The sequence below is a fragment of the Scleropages formosus genome, chromosome 20, assembly GCF_900964775.1.
Source record: "Scleropages formosus chromosome 20, fSclFor1.1, whole genome shotgun sequence".
Lineage (NCBI taxonomy): Eukaryota > Metazoa > Chordata > Actinopteri > Osteoglossiformes > Osteoglossidae > Scleropages > Scleropages formosus.
This window is the reverse complement of record NC_041825.1, coordinates 25,391,374-25,414,591: the sequence shown is the minus strand read 5'-3', so window position 1 is coordinate 25,414,591 and position 23,218 is coordinate 25,391,374. Positions and strand designations below refer to the sequence as shown.

Genomic DNA, 23,218 nt, shown 5'->3' with positions numbered 1-23,218 from the left:
GAAACTAGTGAGACCAACAAGACTCCAATTCACTGAATTCCTTGCAGTGGACCTTTGCTGGAACCCCTCATTTGTACTCTGGATGTTGTGATCCCATTTCCCATTAGTCTGTCTGATACCAGCTGCAGGCCATGTTGTATCTTACACAGAATCGAACGCCATTAATGTTTCAGCGTATGGAGCCCCCTTCTCCAGCCCAGGACGGTGGGCAGGGAGTTGTCCGCCTCCCAGAAACACATCAGGAGCCTATTATTAACTTGTAAGTTCTCTTCTGTCCTATTATCTTTCCTTTCCCCTTAATGTACTGTATGTTTCTGCATCTATCCCTCTGCATCCTTCTGGATATCTCTCTGTGTCTCTCTGGCTCTGTTTCTGCACATCTCTGTCAAGTCTGAAATGTAAACTGGATGACACTGTAACCTGTAGTGAAGATAAATTAGCCTGGATAGCCTGGAGAGACCAGTCAGGTTAACACACAGGGCAATATCAAATCTTGTGGCTGCTAGGAGAGCTGTGACAATGCAATAACCAGTATCCCCCACTCAAACAATGTGTGTGCCCCTTCTCACAGACCTCCAAGAGGAGGTGTGACTGAGAGCCAGCCATGGGTGGGATCACGGTCCCAGGTGTTCCAGAAAGCTGACAGCTGGAGCCCCGAGAGAACACACATTGATGACCTGCATGACAACCGTCATGATTCACAGGTAACGATTCGGACACACACCAGCTACACATACACACAAATACTAGCGTAGAGTTACTTCAGGAGATCAGCTGTCAGATGTGGTCCTGGCAGCCAACTGTGTGTGCTAGTTTTTGTTACAAATTAACATGTGATTAATTAGCTCTTATTGTTCACTCTGCTGGATGAATTGGACAGTTCGAGCTACATTAAGTATATGTCCTGTTTCAGCACTCATAATTTGTAATTGGCTAATAGCTTTAAAGGTTTAAAAGCACTAAATATTTTAGTGTACAGACGGTCCCTGACTTAAAATGGGATTATGTTTCAATAAACCCATCATAAGCTGAAAATACTGTAAGTCGGAAATGCATTTAATACATCTAACCTACTGAACGTCATCACTTCTTATCCTTTAAGATGGTTGAGATTGTTGATTGCGAAAGTCCAAGTTCACGTGCAATGGCTATTACCGGCTTGCCGCCTTCATGCTGGGCGATGATCTTGAGTTTCTCCTCAAGAGTAATTGCCCTCCTTTTCTTCTTCTCACCAGTAGCAGGAGACACAGATGGGCATTTCGTAGACATGATGGATGCACAAAACACAACATAGATACGGGGGGTATCCAGAAAAACACTAGCAACACAGAACACTGTAGAGTATTGGTTGTCTACACTAATGACCGCATGGCTGGGATATGTGGATCACTGCCCAGCATCACGAGAGGGTATCATACCGTATATTGCTTGCCTGGGAAAAATCAAAATTCAAAATCTGAAGTACGGTTTCTTCTGAATGTGTATCACTATTGCACCATCCATCCATCCATCCATCTTCCTCCGCTTTTATCCGGGGCCGGGTCGCGGGGGCAGCAGTCCGAGCAGAGTACTCCAGACTTCCCTCTCCCCGCACACCTCCTCCAGTTCCTCTGGGGGAACCCCAAGGCGTTCCCAGGCCAGCCGGGAGACATAGTCTCTCCAACGTGTCCTGGGTCTGCCCCGAGGCCTCCTCCCAGTGGGACAAGCCCGGAGCACCTCCCCAGGGAGGCGTCCAGGAGGCATCCGGAACAGATGCCCGAGCCACCTCAACTGGCTCCTCTCGATGCGGAGGAGCAGCGGCTCTACTCCAAGCTCCTCCCGGGTGACTGAGCTCCTCACCCTATCCCTAAGGGTGCGCCCAGCCACTCTGCGGAGGAAACTCATTTCTGCCGCTTGTATCCGCGATCTCATTCTTTCGGTCATGATCCAGAGTTCATGACCATAGGTGAGGGTAGGAACGTAGATTGACCGGTAAATTGAGAGTTTCGCCTTACGACTCAGCTCCCTCTTCACCACAACAGACCGGTACAATGACCGCATTACTGCGGACGCCGCACCGATCCGCCTGTCAACCTGCCGCTCCATTTTTCCCTCACTCGTGAACAAGACCCCAAGATACTTAAACTCCTCCACTTGAGGGAGTAACTCCCCCCTAACCCGGAGGGAGCAATCCACCTTTTTCCGACTGAGAACCATGGCCTCGGATTTGGAGGTGCTGATTCTCATCCCCGCCGCTTCGCACTCGGCTGCAAACCTCCCCAGTGCACGCTGCAAGTCTTGATTCGATGAAGCCAACAGGACCACATCGTCCGCAAAAAGCAGAGACGAGATCTCGCGGCCACCAAAACAGACACCCTCCGTTCCCTGACTGCGCCTAGAAATTCTGTCCATAAAAATAATGAACAGAATCGGTGACAAAGGGCAGCCCTGGCGGAGTCCAACATGCACCGGGAACAGGTCTGACTTACTGCCGGCAATGCGAACCAAGCTCCTGCTCCGGTCATACAGGGAACGAACAGCCCGTAGCAACGAGCCCCGAACCCCATAATCCCGAAGCACCCCCCACAGGATGCCACGAGGGACACGGTCGAATGCCTTCTCCAGGTCCACAAAACACATATGGACTGGTTGGGCAAACTCCCACGAACCCTCCAACACCCTAGTGAGGGTATAGAGCTGGTCCAGTGTTCCACGGCCAGGGCGAAAACCGCATTGCTCCTCCTGAATCCGAGGTTCGACTATCGGTCGGATTCTCCTTTCCAGTACCCTGGCATAGACTTTCCCAGGGAGGCTAAGGAGTGTGATCCCCCTGTAGTTGGAACACAATCTCCGGTCCCCCTTCTTAAAAAGAGGGACCACCACCCCGGTCTGCCAGTCCAGAGGCACCGTTCCCGAACTCCACGCGATGCTGCAGAGGCGTGTCAGCCAAGACAGCCCCACAACATCCAGAGACTTGAGAAACTCGGGGCGGATCTCATCCACCCCCGGAGCCTTGCCACCGAGGAGTTTTTTGACTACCTCAGCAACTTCAGCCAGGGTAATGGACGAGTCCCCCTCCAAGTCCCCAGCCTCAGCTTCCTCTACGGAAGGCGTGTCGGAGGGATTGAGGAGATCCTCAAAGTACTCCTTCCACCGCCCGAGAACATCCTCAGCTGAGGTCAGCAGCGCACCACTTCCACTGTAAACAGTGTTCGTGGAACACCGCTTCCCCCCTCTGAGTCGCCGGACGGTTTGCCAGAATCTCTTTGAGGCCGACCGAAAGTCTTCCTCCATGGCCTCACCGAACTCCTCCCAAGCCCGAGTTTTTGCCGCGGCGACTGCCAGAGCCGCGCTCCGTTTGGCCCGTCGGTACCTGTCAGCTGCTTCAGGAGTCCCATGAGCTAGCCAGGCCCGATAGAACTCCTTCTTCAGCTTGACGGCATCCCTTACTTCCGGTGTCCACCACCGTGTTCGGGGATTGCCGCCGCGACAGGCACCGGAGACCTTATGGCCGCAGCTCCGAATCGCCGCACCGACAATGGAGGAGCGGAACATAGTCCATTCAGACTCAATGTCCCCCACCTCCCTCGGGACCTGGTTGAAGCTCTGTCGGAGGTGGGAGTTGAAGACCTCTCTGACAGGGGCCTCCGCCAAACGTTCCCAACAGACCCTCACTATGCGTTTGGGCCTGCCAGGTCTGTCCAGCTTTTTCCCCCGCCATCGAATCCAACTCACCACCAGGTGGTGATCAGTTGACAGCTCAGCCCCTCTCTTCACCCGAGTGTCCAAGACATATGGCCGAAGGTCAGAAGAAACGACTACAAAGTCGATCATCGACCTCCGACCTAGGGTGTCCTGGTGCCAAGTGCACTGGTGGACACCCTTATGCATGAACATGGTGTTCGTTATGGATAAACCGCGACTAGCACAGAAATCCAATAACAACTCACCGCTCGGGTTCAGATCAGGGAGGCCGTTCCTCCCAATCACGCCCCTCCAGGTATCACTGTCGCTGCCCACGTGGGCGTTAAAGTCCCCCAGTAGAACGACAGAGTCCCCAGTGGGAGCGCTTTCCGGCACGCCCCCCAGGGACTCTAAAAAGGCCGGGTACTCTACACTGCCGCTAGGCGCATAAGCACAAACGACAGTGAGAGACCGTTCCCTGACCCGAAGGCGTAGGGAGATGACCCTCTCATTCACCGGGGTAGACTCCAACACATGGCGGCTGAACTGGGGGGCTATTAATAAGCCCACACCAGCCCGCCGCCTCTCACCTTGCGCAACGCCAGAATAGTGGAGAGTCCACCCTCGATCGAGTAGAGTGGTTCCAGAACCCAAGCTGTGAGTGGAAGTGAGCCCGACTATATCTAGACGGTATCTCTCAACTTCCCGCACCAGCTCAGGCTCCTTCCCCGCCAGTGAGGTGACATTCCAAGTCCCAAAAACCAGAGTTGGCGCCCGAGGTTTGGGTCGGCCGGGCACTCGGCCCCGACCACCGCCCAAATCACAATGCACCGGCCCCTTATGGTTTCTCCGGCAGGTGGTGAGCCCACCGAAGACTATTGCACCATCGTAAAGTCAAAAAATCTCAAGTCAACCCGTCGTAACTTGGGGACCGCCTGTGCTTTTAGCTGAGAACAAAGCAAAAATTAGAAAGTATTCATGGTTTAAGTTAAGTAGTGATGCCAACTCACATTCTCATTCTTTGGGGCTGGTCACTAAGTAGTCCAGATAAGACTTTGAAACATACAACAGAAGTTCAAATGCTGCTGCTTAATAACAAGATCAACCTGTTGTGACAGCAGGTAGCATAGTGGTTAGAGCTGTTGTCTTGCAACTTGGAGGTCACAGGTTTGAACCCCATCTCCTGTTGTAGTACCTGTTATAAGAAGTATAGCACTGTAAGTTGCTTTGGAGAGAAGTGTCAGCTAATTGTGTAGATGTAATGAGTTTGCTGAACATGTTGAATCTTGGCTCAAAGCTTGTACATCTTTACAGTACTCAGTCATATGATTGTTTTGCCACACATGGGATGTTAGGCTGGAGCAGAACACAGTGGTCCTTTGCTGCTGTTGCAGTGCTGTGTTGGCATTCGTAGTGTACTGATGCATGCATAAAAGGCATTCATTGAAGATGCCAGTACACTGTGGCTGGAAGTGTCCTTAAGTTTTTAATATTCTCTTATAATAGCTAAATTACACAGGTACACACAGACACACCTCTACAGTTGTGATATAAATACCTTGTGACACACATTACAATCTGTAAAATTTTAGCTATGATGCAGGTTCGACCTTTCGCTAGTATAGTTAAGCATAGTAATTGCCAAATCACTGCACCCATAACTCACGTCAAACTGTATAAACTTAGCCAAACACCATCTGATCCATGCCAACAGATGTCAACTAATCAACAGATTACCCTCTTTTCCATTTACTGGATTCCATGCACCCACCTCCACCTCTCTGTCTCAGTCTGTCTTACATTGTCTCACCCTTTCAGTATCATCCATACCGTGAGCAAGACCTCTGTCTGCATACCTTATGAGACCCCGTAGTCAATCATCACTCCCCCTTCCCATTTTGATGAAGCTATGGAGCTTCAGTACCCCATCACCCTGTCTGTACCACTGTTTCAATTCTCCTGGAAGCTCAGGTCTCAGAAGATGTTTTACTTACTCCTCAGTGAGGGGACAGCATGGGCCAGAAAGGTGGAGTCTTGATGCATTACTACATACACGCTCACAAAATGTTTATTGAATAGTGTAAGTAATTTCAGTTTAGTGACTATATCCTAGCAGTGTCTACAGGCAGTTAGTATTTCAGGTCAGTGTGCCCGTCCCTGCAGCAAGGGTCACAAAACCACACTTCTGGAGGAAGCACACTCTACAGTGTGACACAGACCTGTCTATGGGGTCCAACCTACCAACACCCATCTGAGCTGAGCCAGACGTGCCCAGGCCCACGCAGACCAGCAATGGTCACACTTGCTTCCCCTCTGTTTTGCAGACAGTAGAGATGAGAGACATGGGGCGGTACGATTACTCGGACAGTGAGCACTATCTCCCAATGGAAGGGCACGTGAGGGCCACTTCCATGCCTCGACTTTCAGCAGACAACCAAGTGAGCACCTTCATCACCTCACCCTTCTTTCATATGCTTCATTCTCTGCCTCTCTTCATCTGTCTACATTTCATTATTTAATATCGTCTGACCCCTGCTTGTGTTGTAATGTAGCTCAACACAGGACACTGCACAGCAACAGTAGAACAGTTTTCCTAAAGAGAGACATTTTCAACATTTATCTTTCAATGGTTCAGTGATTCCAGAAACCCAGTACACATTAATAGTTTTTCCAGACAGATACTATTGCTGTTGAGGGACTAATAGTGTTTGCTACTCTTTAGCAACTGCTTTAGCATCTGGTGTTCTTTGGTTTCTGCAGATTTTGGGATCTCCCAAATGATACCAGTAAAGATGAGCTTTGTGACTGAAATAGATATACAGTAACCAGCCACTGGTTTACATTTACCCCACTTGGTCAATTAAATAAACTTTACCATACTGTCTTTAAAAAATATCAGTCCTGTAAAGTAAATGACATGAACTTTATTCATTGTAGAAAAAAGTGCAGCTAGATCTTCTAAGCAGGCCTGCAAATTCCAGACAACAAGCTATTATACACCATTATACTTCTTCCTCAGTACCTTGCTAGAAACTGAATTGACAAAAGTGAAGTACGAAAGGTCAAAGGATTTTATTCCATGTTTTTTTGATATTGTTTAAATTTTCCTGCTATGTGTCTCATATCAAGCACATATTCTCTCCGAACACTGAAATGATAGCCATTATAAGATGATAAATGTGGTTTTACTGTACACTGCAAGCAACAAAACAAGGGAGGCACCTATTCTAGGTCATAGTTTTATTCAAACATTTAGGGGAAGGGATATTCTACTCATTTGCCTCCCAAAATCTGAGGCTGCTGATGTGTAACCCCACTAACGTGTCATCCTGCACCACACCCAGAAATATATGTCTATCAGGCTCTTTCACACAATGAAAGAGCTGTATCTAAAGCTGTGCTGCAGTGAGTGCTATAGGAACCTACAAAATGTGGAGGTGAGTAGATTAGACAAAACAATATTGAAGTAAAAGCACTGTTACTTTTATGTAAGGATTTTTCTAGGTAAAGCTTGCCTGAGGAAAAGTTAAAAGCTATCACATCAAAAAATGACTCAAGTTACTTCTGCTACCAATGTTTACAGCTTTAATATACCATTTACCAGATTAACTATGTGGCTAAAGAACTGTGTTTGCTGTTCTCAGACCTTATGGTCAATATGAAATTACAGTAAATGTCAAATACATTCACAGAATTGGTACTCAAACATTTATCATTGGAAGATCATTGGATAAAAAGTTTCTTAGCATTGTCATTTGCAAACCGTGAGCAAGACCTCTGTCATTTGCATTTTTTTAAAAATTGAAACAGATAATTTACCAAAAACAAATAACTTAATAGGAACAGCATCTGTGTCCTGGCATTGGTGACCATTACGCTCTCGTTTACAATGCATATGTAATAGTCATATGAACTGGCATATTAATTAACATATTAACAAATTAACATTCTGTGAGCATTCTAAAACTTCATACTAAAATTAGATGTTTAATTATAACTGTCCGACAGTAGTTGCAATCAAAAAATACCATTAATACTTTAAATATGTTGTCTCTAATTTAAGTAAAATTATTCATTATTTTAACATAATTTTTGCATTACTTTTTAAAAAATTACAGTTCAAAAACATGACTTTAACTGATACAATTCAACTACCACAATATGGAAAAAACTTACCTTATTAAACATTTAAAGAGGGGGAAAGCTCAGCCTTAAACTCTGATTAGCCTCATTGCACAATGAAATGCTGTTCTGTTATGGTATTAACACACTGCTCATATACTACAATGGGTAAATACATGACTGTGTGGTTGTGTCTTGAGATGAAGCAATTGCTAATGTTCAAAGTAAAATTCACTGTGACAGATGATGGCCAATAAAATTGGCAGAAGATGTCAGCTGACAATGAGGAAGTGATACTTTATGAAAAAGCTTTTGATTTGTTATACAAATAGAAAGTTAAACTACAGAAATCTCTGATTGAATAAGAAAGGGTGACAGAAATGTAATGGAGAAATTTTTTCCTTTACAAATGCACTCAAGGAAAACTTTTAAGAACCTATCAATACCAAAAAAATATTCTGCAAAGCACTATTTCTGCAGATATTTACTTACATATAAGTAACAGTAAATCTAGCTTGTTACTAACAACTTGTCTACAAATGTTCATATAGTCACACACACTTGCTAAACCATGCCAGTGTTCCCTCCATAATTTGCCCCTGACCACTCCTCACGCTTCCTCCCATATCTCCTTCTCTCATCTTTTCCTTCCTTCAGAAAGTCCAGACTTCAGAAATTACATTTTGAAATATTAGTTTCTTTTTTTGTTTTGTTTCACCCAGGTTAGAAGACATTCCATTCCTGCATCCTGTATTCAAGTTTACCTCCAAAAAGTGTGATATGCAAATGTAATCTTTGTAGCAGTGGTCCATCTGTAGATATTTCTGTATGAAATGCCCGGATGAAGAAAATGTCAAGAGCAACCAGGTTGAAACAAATGCCATGTGAGATACAGGTGTCAAAAATACAGAAACTGGTGTGTGTGTCTGTGTGTTTATGAGAGAGAAGGACTGTAAGAAAACCATTGCCATGTACTGTATGTGTTTTTGCAGAGGTTTTAACACTAATTTATATGTGGGACTCTGTGTTGGTGCAATGAAGATCCTGTGGTGTTCTCCAAAGACATGCCCTCTTCTCTGATGCATTGTGTTGTGGTGTGGAGTTGAGCTGCATTGTGCTAAGAGGGACTTCACTATTAACTCGCTGTCTCTCTAATACTGCCTCTGTCTCTTAGTGTATTCACCCTGCTGTGGTAAGTGTTCACTTGTGACTGGTGTTTTCTTTCTCTTTCTCCCTCTCCCCCTTTTTTTTAACCGTTTCTCCCTGTATTTCTGTGCCTTTTTTGTCTAACTGCTTTCTCTTTATTTTTGCTTTCTCCTTTCACTTTCTTTTATTTTCCATGCCTTTTTCCTAATGTGTCTTCCTGACCCCCCTCTCTCTGTCATGTTTCTTTCATTCTGTTGCTCCATGTTAATAACTGTCCTCTTTTTCTACTTTTCTACCTCCCCCTGTCCATTCTTTCTTGTCCTTGCTGATGGCTGAATCCCTGGCTGTGTCAACCTTGCACTGTGCTCTGTGTGTGCTGTTGTCGTTGTGTGTATGTATGTGTGCGCACCACCTGCGTGCCTGTTCAGCAACGGAGAAGACCAAGGCCCCGTGGAAATAACCTCAGTGTATGTACTCTGTCTCAGGATCCCCCTTCATTCTGTCTCACAAATTTTACTTTTCTTCTGATTAGCTATTAGTTTGTCTACTTTTCAGTTCTTCTTTATTTCTCTCTCTCTCTCTCTTTCTCTCTCTCTCTCTCTAGCCTTTGTTTTCTAACATTTTGTTCTTTTACTTCCACTGCCTGCCTTTTTGCTCTCCTGAATAGACTTGTTCCTTCCTTATCTTAGGCCAGAGAGAGACAATGAAGTCCTCTGTTTATTTCCCCGTAAACTTTTTGTAATGGGATTCCTCCAAGCCAATTACCACAGGGCTTGGTGTTGGAGAGAACTTTGAAGATGGGTAACATTTGGGCCAATTATATGTTCTTTGGCTAAGGTCTAAGGCCCAGGTCCCTCAAATCTAAAAGTAAAGTTTTTTGTTAAATCCAAAATCTTGTCAATAAAACCATAAACATTACACCACTAAGACTGATGTACCTCTAAGTTGGTCCTCCTTGACCCCAACATTCAAAGGAAAAGAGACGTCTTTGACAATTGTGACTCGTGGACTCCAAGTGAGCACATCTGCTCCATAAGAAGCTCCGTGGCAGGCCACATGTTGTGCACTGAGATGGCAAATGGAGGAATGCCTTGCTTTATCTTGCTCCCTCTGGATACCCAATGTGATCCATCACAATTGCTTGCCTGTTGTCTGCATCCATTATGATTCCTGCTGGAGCAGGTTTTTGTGTGCTTCAGTATGGATGCTTGGATATGCAGCTGGACTATCTGTTTTTACCTCATGCTTGAGAGGTGTAGTTGCCCTACTTGAATATATACAGGTGGAGAGTGGGCCTACTGCAGAGGTCTGCATGGTTGATGGGGAAAAAAAAGGTGCTGGTCATATAGAAATGAAATAATGGATTGTTGACTACAAGAGAAGTGTTCTGGTATGAATATGTATTTGGGTGACGGAAAATGGTTCCCGAGCAAAACTGAGGGAAAGAAGTAGGTGCATGCAAGGCATGGCCTGAACCCTCGTTCCTCTTCTCTTTCTTTTTTCTGTTTTCTCTGTCTTATGTCCAGTGTCTCTGTCAGCCTGTGCCTTGAGCAGTGTGCTTGTATGTGTGTGTGCTGGGAACAGTGGCTGCACGGTGGGAATGGCACCTGAAGTGTTGGATATAATTGCTCTCAACCAGTTTAATTTCTTCTCTTTCTACGGATGTGAAGACAATTCAGAATCTTACCACTTGTGTACACTAATTCATAAACATGTGCCACAATTGCAGAGCTGGAACACATTTTTTAAAAATAGATTGTTGCACCTGGATCAACAGGTGTAGGGGATCAAAAGGGAGAGACTTATTCTCCTCATCACCCTTTTCCCATCTCAGTTGTAGTGGTGAAGAAGTTAGATATCTCCCCTTTTCTGTCCCTTTCTTTTTCTACTCTTGTCCTCTTCCTTCCTACAGACTATCACAGACAGCAGTCCAATGAAGCGTTCCGCATCCTCGCTTTGCCAGGGGCGCTCTGGGAGAAGTATGCAACTGGATGATTATTCTCTAGAGAGGGTGATACCAGAGGAGGGCCAACGGCATGGCCACCGCCAGCGGCATGGCCATGAGCGCAGCCACCGCACCTCCGAGAGATCACTGAGCCGCTACACTGATGCAGACACAGGTCAGGGCTGTAAGTGTTGGGGAGGGCAGGGCCTGGTGCTACTGCATGATGGTGGGTCAGAGTAGTGTTTAAAGGGGAGTTTTGGGGGACTGAAACAAGCAGATTCCTGAAACTACCTGAAATATTTAGATGATACTGGAGAAATAAGGCAAAGTCTTTTCAAGCAACTACATAAAATATCTAAACTGAATTTACTAAACTGAAATCCCTACCCTCCGGTGCTACATATTGTACTTTTGGAGATGATAGGAAAGAGAGGTTCTTCAGTCATATTGAATTATAGTCATAACTCATCTTTGTTCTATGGAATTATGTGGCCTGAAATGACACTGATAATTTTCAATATGATGATATTAACATTTAATCAAGCATCTTAGTATAGGAAGTAGTTCAGGGACTGCATTCTCTCACTGTAAATAGTGTTAGAATCATGTTCATAATTGATTAGTTGATCACAACTTTATGAAAAATAACATGTGCAACATGAGGCAACTAACATGAGATATAGTTATCTATTGGTTAATTATACATGGTTGCAGCTGGTGGACAAAATTACAGAAACACCACGTGAAAAATTAGTTTAACTTTGAAGTACCTTTGAAGTAACACTGTTGCAAAAGTGAGTTATATTAGGTTCATTGCATGTTAGCTGTAGGTGTCAGCTGTCAAAGAGATCTGCAGTTAAGACTTTGGTATGTCTTCAAGCAACTTAAAGGTGCATCAGTCACAAAAAATGCAAAATCAATTTGTCATTGGGACCAGTCTCAAAAATTATTACAGCATATGGCAAACATGGATAATCTGCATCAGCAAAGAGGAAAAGAGGTCAGAAGTTGAAGCTCACCAGCAGCGTTATACTGTATGGACATTTTATGGATAGTGGCTAAATGCCCAAAAGTACAGCCTCAGAAATTACCTCAGAATTGAATTAACACCTCTGTGACCTACTCTGTGACAAACTGTGCATTGTGAGTTTAACAAAACTGTAATTTATGGCAGGGCTGCCATATGGAAATTGGTTGTATCCTAGGCCAACACATAATGTGGGGTAAGAAGCACAAAATCTGAACCCCTGAACAATAGAAGAAGTCATATGATCCGATGATGAGTTATCTTTCACCCTGTTTCCAAAATTCGGACAGGTTTATGTTTAGAGAAAGCCAAAGGATCCCTTCAGTTAACAATGTCTGTTGCCAGCCTTTAAACAAGGTTTGGGTTCCATAATACTATGGACAGCCATCTCATGGGAGTCATTAAATCGACTGATTGCTCTGCATGGTTGTACAATGTCCAAGGAGTATGGGGCCTTTTTACAGGTCCAAGTGCACCACACGCTTCCGTTGTTTTCCTATATTCCAAGATGATAATGCTCCCATGTACACCAGGATTAAGTCTTCCCTTGTCTCCCCAGTCACTAGGTCTAAACATCATTAAATCTTTATTGGAAGTTCTGGAACACTAGGTGCAAAGTAGATTTCCACCTCCTTCCTCCCTCTAAGAGCTGGAGGCTTTTCTTCTTGAATTGCTCAAAATGCACCTGCACACAATTCATGACCTGTATGACAGTATTCCAAAAAGGAATAAAGCTGTTCTGAAGGCAAAGGGTAGCCCTATAATATATAACATATCTGATATTAATATATTGTATGGTTTGCATAATTTTGTCCACCTCTGCACTTTGATTTTAACCAGTTTATTTCTCAGTAACTTGGAAAGCTATGTGTTTGAATCTTTGAAAATTACGTATGCACTGGTACACACTTGTTTTAGAATTATTGCTAAATTAAACTGAAGGTGAAGGACTTCAGGTGTGATTGTCCTGTCTGAAAGTTAGCTAAAAATTACAGGTAAAGTTAACAAAGAGAAAATGTCTTTTGCTTGTGCTCTTCTATGTCATAACAGAATTTAAGTCATATTTTGAAACTCCACAATCAGCCGAATAATTGGAATATTATCATGTGTGACCTTGTCAGAGATACTGCAAGCTAACATTCCTACACTGTAGTAATAAGAGTCCAATTTAAAGAATGGCACAGTGGGTTTGGCTGGGTCCTGCTCTGTGGTGGGTCTGGGGTTCGAGCCCTGCTTGGGGTGCCTTGTGACAGACTGGTATCCTGTCCTATCCTATCCTTGTGTCCTCTAAGCCTTCAGCACTACGTTGCTGGGTTAGGCTCTGGCTTGCCATGACCCTGCTCGGATCAAGCGGTTTCAGATATTGTGTGTGTATTTCATATTTAAGTAAAATTTCATTGGTGAACAAACTGGCAGTTTTATAAACATAAACTGTATGAAAATAGTGTAATGTCATTTCTTTCCTGTTTTTATATTTTCAGTGGAGCATACAAAGAATTCACGCAATACTTTTTGGGAGCAAAGTGAAAGAAAAAAAGACACCCGGTAATTTAGGGCTTGAGTATTCCATTTATGGTCCATCACTCAGTCCTGACAGGGTTTGACTTGGCAGGGCTCGGCACGGATCTCAGCACCACCACCCAGTCAGGGGATCTGCCTCCCAAGGACAGGGACCGGGAGCGTGGACGGCCCAAGGACCGAAGACATCATCATCATCACCACCACCACCACAGCTCTGTGGACAAGGATCATTATGGGACGGACAGAAGCGAGTATGGTCACCGGCTCCATGGCAGGGATCGGCACTGGTCACGGTCCCCCAGCGAGAGCCGAGGGTGTAGGACGCACAGACAGGTGGGCTTCAACCTCCCAGCTCTGTCAACTTGTTCTACAGAGCATAACTATAATTTACACAGCCAGGAACTGTAAGAACCTGCATTGGTGGTAACATCCTGGTAAAGTTTCATAGGTAGGTACGTACATACTTGATTTATTGATCTCATGGGAGGGGTGCACAGCATAACACAGCATCAAAAATCTGCTTGATCTTACCTAACCTAACTATATGGCCAGCAATACATACTCTACCAGCACTTGTTTGCATTATCACATTTTCAAATGAAAAGCACTTTCCCACACGTTTTACTTTACTGCGTGCCAAAGTTGAATGCACTTTTGACTAATTCCTCTGCCTGTAACACACAAAGCTAGGAAAATGCATGTTTTCTTCCTCAGAATAAATCATCTGTCACACCAGAGCAATGCTGCTAGGATTAATTTGTATGTGGCCTCTTCCAGCAGTATGCTTAGTCTGTTAATGCAGTACACAATGTTTTGGGGGAATATGCAGTATTTTTCTTTAAAGCATGTTATCCCTTCTTAGCTACCTTTGTAAAAATAGGTAAATTCAAGAGATAATCAGTCCATCCGGTTTCAATAACTATTTTATCCTGTGTATGATAATCTGGAGTCTATCCCGGAAACGAACCCCAGACGCACCAGAGAGCGAGACCTGGCCAAGCCCGCTGTACCACCACACCCCCTAAAATAATGTATTAATTTATTAATTATTTAATAAATTCATAACTCTGTAATTTCTAGGGGGTGAGGTGGCGCAGTGGGTTGGACCGCAGTCCTGCTTTCCGGTGGGTCTGGGGTTCGAGTCCCGCTTGGGGTGCCTTGCGACGGACTGGCGTCCCGTCCTGGGTGTGTCCCCTCCCCCTCCGGCCTTACGCCCTGTGTTACCGGGTAGGCTCCGGTTCCCCATGACCCCGTATGGGACAGGCGGTTCTGAAAATGTGTGTGTGTGTAATTTCTGCCACACTTTTCCTTAGCTGGCTAAGGGATTTTTGTTGACATATTTTCAAGAAACATTTCTTTAATTATTGGCCACTCAGAGTGTTTTAGTTAATTACTAGATATTTTAACTCCTTCAGTCTTTCTTCTACAGGCCAGTGTTGGAGGGGGGGGTGTCAGCAACTTCTGGAAATCATTTGAATCAAATTTGAAAATCATTGTCACTTTTGTAAGGGCAAACGTATGGGGGACATGAATACCTGTCCGGTGGGTTCAACCATTTGTTTAATAAGTGGTGAGATGTCAGACGTTCGGTTTACAGCCAATGAAAGTGTGGCTCACAGTTATAAAGGACAACAAGAGCCACTGGATCCAAATACTCAGATCATGACCAAAGAGGTACAAATGTTCTGTTAGTGACCAGTGAAAGTGGCCCTTACACCCAATTCTTATAGACAAAGAAATACATGAAGTATGCTAATGTACAGTACTAGTAACAAAATAAAAAATGTGACAAACATGGGATACTAGGTTAAGGATAAATAATCTGTACACCAGATAGCTTGAGGTTCATATCCAGAAGATAAGTGGCGATTTGCCCTTGGTTGAAGTATAAGTTAACAGTGACCGAGACTGCACAGAGGAGATTAGGAGATGTGTTTTCTTAGGTGGAGTACATTGTGTCATGTGTTTGTCTGCATGGTGGTGACCAGATGCTGTTTTCGTTTGTATAGATGAATCATTAAAAGCGGCAGGGGTCTGCCATGGTCTGGTCACGCTGCTTCAAAATTGGACTGAGTGCGAAATCATCTTATTTAAACTCTACCACTTACATGAAACAATTTCTTTTTTTGTTATTGTTTTATCTTATGTGTCCTTGTCGTTTCATTTTTGTGGGTGTCCATTTCCTCTTTGGAACTTGCTGCTTCTCTCTGTCTGCTGATTCTGTTTGATTTCAATGTTATCCTTTCACACTCTTCTTGTTGACCTTTATTGTTCTTCTCTTGGTCTGTGTATTGTCTTGTTCTTCTTTTCTTGTTAATTTTGTTGTACTTTTTATTTGCTTTTCAATTTTCATTTAGGGCAGTAGTTCAGTGAGCGGGAGTCCCGTCCCCTCAACTTCCGGCACCAGCACTCCCCGCCGTGGCCGCCGGCAGCTCCCCCAGACCCCTTCCACACCCCGGCCCCATGTCACCTACTCCCCTGTGATCCATAAGGGCAACAACCCCCCTCCGGGAAGCCAGCAGGGCCGACTGGCCTCCCCAACCCTTCGCCGGTTCTCCCCTGAGCCTCGCCATGGCTCCCCACGCTCTGCCCGCCATGGCCAGCCCTGGGCACCCCCTGTAGATAGCCTGGACAGCGATGGCTACATCTACAGCCAGGACTACGAGTACCACTGCCACGAACCACCTGCCTACGACCAGGGCCCACTACAAGGCAATCCCCACCCTCACCCACGCTCACCCAGGACTTCCCGTCACGTTCGCCCTCCCCAGGCACAGCCACCCCCTCGTCGCCTGCCCAATGGGTACCATTCCACTTCACCGTCCCCCCACCGGCATGGCCCACATCTGGGGGCTCTTAGGCCCCCCCATCAGAGAGGACCTAGAAAAGGCATGCATGAACCCTACAGCGAGACTGACGAGGACGACTGGTGCTAATCACAGGGAAACGGTGGGCAGGGGTCTGGCTTCTCTCATAGTAGAACCAATGGGACACGGGGTAACCAGAAGTGATGCCCTAACTGTCAGCTACACGACCTGCCTGTGTGAAAAATGACACAACCAGGAAACAACATGAAGATGTGCCCTAAAACAGGAGGGAGAATGGCATGTTTTTGCCTATTTCATTTGTTATTAATTTTCTGCGCTGTTCAGTGTCTCCTGGGAGAGTTGTGATAGCAGGCAAGAATGGAGGAGAAGACTGCCCTGATGGAGCCAGAGGAGAAAGGGGCTGCATGTCTCTAAAACAACAGCTGGCTGCGGTTATCTTGGCTGCTTACAGTCAGGCTAGTTGTTCGGAAGCACCTTCAGATGAGGTGGCTGGAGATAGGAGGTGCACAAACTATAAAACACACCTCCAGTGTGAAAATAACTCAGAATTATATATTTGTTTGTGTATGATTTTTATTAGCCATAAATATATAAAATACTGGTATGGCTAAGGTTTGACTGACATCAATGCACTGAACAGGAGATTACAAAGAATAAAAACATGAGAAAAAATGGCATGTGCTGAAATGCACATGACAAAAACTTTTATTTTTGTGTATGAAGCATGAAAAGTATATTTAAGATAAATTTGTATTAATAATTCAAAACATATGGACATGGGTAATTTCCACCAAAGTAGTGGAAGCATGGCATAATTAACTGTGCTATTTCTATATTGTTGCGCTTATCACAGCGCGTGTTGAGATAACCCCAGGTTGATCCAACAACAGCAATCATGCCTGCTTCTTACCAGGTTCACCACAACCTCATAAGAATGCACTTCCGGACAGCTAGCCAACAGAGCTAACATTTTGCAATAGCTCGCCTATAAACTGATGGAAGCAGGTTGCTGAGTGGCCCCGCCTCCCCCAAACACACATGCACACACCTGCCCCCTGTTTCCAAGGAAACCATGAGAAAGACAAGTGTTTCTGTACATGTAAATGCTTTGCCTCCAGAAACAGACAACAATGGAAAAAACGTAATAGAAAAAGCAAAGAATGGCCGCTTTTCTTTCCAAGGACTGAACTGCGTGTTACTACAAAAACCAGCCGCGTCGTTGGCCAGTATTGATGAGTTTTATCATCACTGTTTACTGTTAGTGACACTAATACTAACTGTGACCTCAACGCCTACAAGGGAATGCGGTGTAGCATGGCGATAACAGGACAGTGGAGGGAGATAACAGCTACTTGCCTCCACTTTCCATAGGTCTCAAAATGCTGGCCTGGCCCAGGGAAAGTGAAAACCGGGAAAAGAGGGGATACATTTAAAATGAAAAGGACAAATCCTTGAATATTTCTTCCTCTATTGCTTCTTCTAATTCTACTTGAACATTTGAGCTTGATTATTATGTTGCACCTGTTCAGCTCTGTTTGAACTTTTAGAGTACAATCTGATGGAATCCTGCATGAATGATAAAAAATAACAGAAGCTTTACTGTGTGAGGGGGAAAATTACTCCCCAGTCTTGTGTTAAGCCTGAAGAAATTCTTTCTTTCTCTCTCCCTCAGCTGGAATTGGAAGTGTTGTACCAGAGGAAACACATTCCACAAATTGTAATGTAGTTTTGTAAGTAGTTCCACAGAACCAGTAAGACTTAAAATATCTGTACTGAGTATATTTATTATTCATACAAACACAAAGTTTGTATAAATTGGGTCATTTGAGCTCAGATGTGTGCATGCTGCATTCTGGCAGACATGGTTTTCAGCACACATCCTTCCCCAGCTAGGCACTCGGTACCTTGTGTCTGTCTCCTGTTGTGGTTGAGACACCATGTGCAGAGGCTTGGCATCACAAACTAGACCACTACCCAGCTATCTGAGCCGGACTGACGTGTTTTCAGTCTTTTTTCTGTTCTCATAAAGAATGGACAATTAAGGAGAGAAAGAGATTATTTCTCAGCTTTAAGAATTTATTATAAATAATGATAGCTATATAAATATACGATGATGGTAGTAATGATGATTTGATGAGAGTGGATCCCTTGTAAACTTGTTTTGTGTGTTTGGAGTCAGCTGTGATCACTAGGGGTCTGATTCTTGTAGTCTTGTTTATTTGGTTTTATTGATTTGTTGTGTTCTATTTATTTTTTGTTTGTTTATTTCTACAATGCTTTTTGGGTCCTGGGACAGGCCAAACGAGTGGAATGGAGAAAACTTGCTCTGAAGGTGTATTATGTGACAGTTTCTCAGTGTACCAGTTCTTACCTCCAATTATTGAGAAGCCCTAGAAGGCCTGTGCCTGTTACTGCAAGACAAAGAAAACAGAGGTCAGTGCCAGGGACACAAGAGCCTAGTAGTTGTGTGTGTGTTTTGACACTAGGCCCTTTTATACAGTATCTGATGTTAACAAAAGTGGGATGAGTTGGGAAGGTTGAGCACAGCCTATCAGCACTCTAATTGAGTTTGCTGCAGCATGAGCACAGCTATAAGTCTGTCCCTTCTGTTGGTCCTTATGGCTGGAGTTCTAAACTGGACTAGGAGAGCAGCAGAGAGGGCTGGCGAGAGGATGCTTATTTAACACAGACTCCTTAATGGAACCTCATTGTCACAAAGACCCAACAGCAAACGCGTTCTGTGCATCCCGGATTCTGAACTCTTTGACACATTAAAATGATTTGAGGAACCCTGTGCTGACAAGGCACCCTATATCTTTAGGGCTGTTATGGGCAAAAGGTCATTTTGGCAAAGAGTACTGAAATCTTTTTCAAAAGTCTGGTATCATATTTTCTCACTTGGTCTGTCAAAGCAGTGAAGTACAGACTTTCAGGACATTATCAAGTTTATCCAGATCTTTAAACACTGTGTCAAGCTTGTGGTGGTGCTGTTGAGTCTCTGGGGAGTGACTGAGGATAGCAGTGTTTCACAACCACCACAGATGCTATGAGACGCAGTCAGGGTAATGCATGCTGTCCCTGGTTACACCCAGCTCGCAGCTGCAGGTCCTCCAAAAACTTTGGCCTCTTCATTGATACCTCCCCCCATTTCCCCTTAATCTCTCAAAACTCCAACGAGCCGCTCATTTTTCACTAAATGTATAGCATGCAAGATAGTAGCATTACCACTATCTTCATCTTCACTGTCATTATATCACTGTTATCTTCTCCACTGTTGGCTTTAGGGTATCCGTCACTTCACATTTCACTTCTTATGAAGTCATAAATGCCCAAAACTGAACAGTGGACAAAGTCCACAGCATAACTTTAGCCATCTCTACACATTTTTGAAAGCCTATGGATGTTAACTACAGGAAAACCACAGCATCTGCCCATACTCCCCAACACTATAATTATCTAACCCTGGAAATCACAGATTCAGAGCTGAGTAGATATAGTTCCATGCAGATGTCTGAAGAGACAGACCATTGTGAATTTGTGAGCTTGTGCTTGACTGCATCTGTTTGTGAATGTAGACATCTGAGGGACATCAGCTACAGAAGGTCTTTCATCCTAACCCAGTCTCCTGCCTTCTGAAAACAGCTTGCTTATTCCTGGCTTTTTCTCATTTTAATACTCAGCCTCTAAAGTGGACAGAGGCATTCAGGATAGACTTTTTTCTATCAACAACCGAATATTGTAAATGTGCAAACAGCTCATCACAGAAGGAGGCAGTCAGATATGGTCACCGAGCTTTCCAGTTACTTGCTCTGCGTAAATCCCTCAGTCTGACAGTAACCAAGTCTGAGTTTCAACTGGTCCCCAGCTGCTGCTTTTGCAAGGTGTTTCATGTGGTTTGCGGAGGAGACCAGGCCAGAAAGCTTTGGTTTGGTTGTCTCCAGGAACAGGATCAAAAGCAGATTTTTCCACTGGGAGCAGCTTTTTCCATGGGAATGAAAAAGTTGGCACAGCTCTCCCAGCATCAGAAACAACTGGGAACCTACATCCTTAAGTTTGACCTACCATGTTGTTGTTTTTTTTTTTCCATTTTCTGTAAAAAAACTGTTTTAAAATGTCTGCTGCCTGTATGTCTGAGTGTTGCATTAGATAGTTTTCACCCCTGCCAGCAAACATGTGTAGACACTACCTGCCATTATGATCTTCTCGAATCACATAGAGAAATATGTTTCAAGTGCCCTTGGATGGATGTGAGACATAAACTGGACAGTCTTTTGTTTTATTCTCAGGTCTTGCAAGAATTTCAGGAATGGCCAGTGTTTTTGTCAGGTAAACAAAAAAATCTTTAAGTCTGGCAGTCTATTACGGTTTCATCGTTGTCCTAAAACTTAATACTGCACTTAATAGTGATTTGTGGACAAAACAAACTGATGTGCGAGTCATTTTTGGCTCCGAAATGCAGCATGTTAATTTAAAAGATAAATAAACAAATAAATATATATCGTGAGCTTATGGATTCAAAATCTGGGGATACCGCGCTGCAGTATGATAGGGGTTACTGTGCGTGCTCAGAAAGCAATGGCTGACAGCACCATTACACAGCTCTCCTTCATGTCCGCATTTTCCACCCATCACTGTTTTCTAAAGTTTTCCTCTGTAAAACACCTCTCCCTTTTGTACATATATTTGTTTCTTAGTCTTTTTTAGCCTTTCTTAGTCCTCCTCTTATCTGTCTGTCACAGGGACAGTGCTCGCATGTGTCATACGCAGTGTCTCCTCCATTCGTCCATGTTGTTGTTTTGTGACTAACACTGTTTTGTTCGGCTTTTGATGTTAACTCAATAAAATGAAATAAGGCCTTGCCTGCAGCAATTTCAGAATATGTTGCCAAAAGTCACCTTAGCATGTAGCTAATCAGCCAGTTTGCGCTCTTCACATGTCACACACTTCTGTAAGTGTCAGGTGAAAATGTCAAGCAGACAAATTCCCTCCATCAGACCCTCTCTCTCACTCATTCTGAGTCGGGTATTTTGCCTCGAGGGGAGGGAAAGTGAGTCGGATCAGTCCCTTTTTACAGGAGTCTCACAAATATTGATGTGTGTTGCATTTCTGTTTGTGCAACATTAAGAGCGTATTGATCCCAGTGCCTTATTAAAATATCATTTCACCTTCACCATCAGTGCCCCCCTCCACCATTTACATGCTCTGTTTTGTATTTTGTACAGGGAGCATGGTGCATAGAGAGGACAAGAAACATCACCGACATTAGCTGGTTGGGGATCATTTTCACTGCCCACACTTCTCGTTATCATCAACACTTGCCTTATCATTTTAAAGGCTGACACTCCCAAACCCTCAATAACCTGGAAGTGTACAGTAAACAAGTACAAGCAGGTGAGAGGTGTTACTGCCTCTTGATCAGGCCTCGGGGTGTGTCAATGTTTTTGTGTTTGTCGCCTTCTCTCTGTTCATTTTCTGTGTAACTTAACAATGTATTTCACCCATAAACCTCAAGAAACAACCAACCATGTGTACATTTTTTTCTCCCGCTCACTGTCTCACTGCCCCCCCTTCCATCGTGTCATCACATCCTCTGGATGCATGTTTGTTAGCAGCTGAATCATGGACACACTTTCCAGGTTTTCCTTCATGCCTGTAGGAAGTGTTGAACAGCTTGTTCCATATGTCACCTATAGAGGGCAGGACTGAGCTTATTTTTGCCCTAATATTCAGGAATGCATGGTAGGCTATTGGAAATGTCCAGTTGCCTAAATAAAGGCCACACTTCAACATTGTAAGGGTGCCAAAATACTGAGTTTGGGCATCTCTTTGATATATAATCAGGTAAGTGCTCCCAGGTAATATGCCAGTAGCAAGTGTGAGTCCACACACTTCTGAAATTTCTTGATTGGTTAGTTCAGAGCTGAGAATGCCCAGGGAGTATTAAGGACACATCAGATGGAGCAGACACAAAAAACCACTAGATGCTTCAGAAGTCCCCTCATCATCTGTCATGTGCTACCAACCACACAGAAAGTGCTCCCTTCTGCTCGCAAGTAACCGGCTTGCATTACGCTCTCTCTCTCTGTGAACGGAGCTGCTCTGTGCTCTGGCTCTGTCCACTTCTTTAACCGTTTCCAAGGTTAATGATTAAGCTCACATTCTGCAGTGTGCCTCATGTGGGTGGCGCACCACTGTCCAAAGCCACACTGAAACAGGGAGTATGACTGCGGGAGTGTTTGTTCTTGCATGAGCCGGGAGGCATCTGTCGTCGTCACAGTGGAAGGCAAAATCTGCCCACCCATCCCCTGTATCCCACACATCACCAGCTTCCAGCATCCAGGTGACATCACATGTCCATCAGCTAATAGAAGGCCAGTAACTGCACACCAACATCACGCAGGAGTCACCAGGGAATTCAAAAGATAAGCAGAGTTTCCAACTCTGACTGAAGTATTTGCTTAAAGAACTGCATGTGCAATGTGCATGCCACTTTGTGGGTTATAACGTCATCTTCAGGAATAAAAGATTAGCAGAAAAAGTACACATATATGAAAATAGATGTTTTTAAAAGCAATGTGTTCATTTTATTCTCTATTTTTTAAACAAATTTTAAAAAAGGCTAAAAAAAAAAAAGTTTGTTTCTATTGACAGATATTCTCAGAGGCCTGAGGACAAGATGGATGTGTGAAATGCAATGTTGAAGAAATTCCAAAAAAAATAATGGCTATAATTATAGTAAATAGTAATACATAGAATGAACATTTTAAGTAAAGAAATAATCACTGCTGTTGAGCTGGAGAAGCTGCCTGACTCTGATGATGAACTTATTTATTCTGGATGAGGAATCTCTCACTCTCTGCTGTTTCTCTCTGCTGTTTCTACCAGTGCTTTTTGTAAGTCTGGACACAGTTCTTCCCCTGAACCCGAATAAAACCAGAGAGAATGCACTCTGACTGCAATGTGACT

At 44.2% G+C, this 23,218-nt stretch overlaps 1 protein-coding gene across 15 annotated transcripts in view; it reads left to right on the top strand.

Annotated features, from left to right (window-relative positions):
• Window positions 1-22,869, top strand: part of LOC108927499 (voltage-dependent P/Q-type calcium channel subunit alpha-1A-like) — a 120,138-nt gene extending 97,269 nt beyond the window's left edge. For 7 of the 15 annotated variants that reach the window (XM_018740836.2, XM_018740835.2, XM_018740841.2 and 4 more), the window contains 6 exons: window positions 150-259; window positions 572-704; window positions 5,988-6,101; window positions 10,844-11,060; window positions 13,516-13,757; window positions 15,782-22,869. In XM_018740836.2, coding sequence (XP_018596352.1) covers window positions 150-259; window positions 572-704; window positions 5,988-6,101; window positions 10,844-11,060; window positions 13,516-13,757; window positions 15,782-16,360 — 1,395 coding nt within the window. In that variant the 3' untranslated portion in view covers window positions 16,361-22,869. Of the gene's footprint in view, window positions 1-149; window positions 260-571; window positions 705-5,987; window positions 6,102-9,359; window positions 9,399-10,843; window positions 11,061-13,515; window positions 13,758-15,781 lie in introns of all 15 variants that reach the window. The other 8 variants (XM_018740838.2, XM_029246546.1, XM_018740842.2 and 5 more) reach the window with 7 other exon arrangements.
• Window positions 22,870-23,218: the final 349 nt, after the last annotated feature.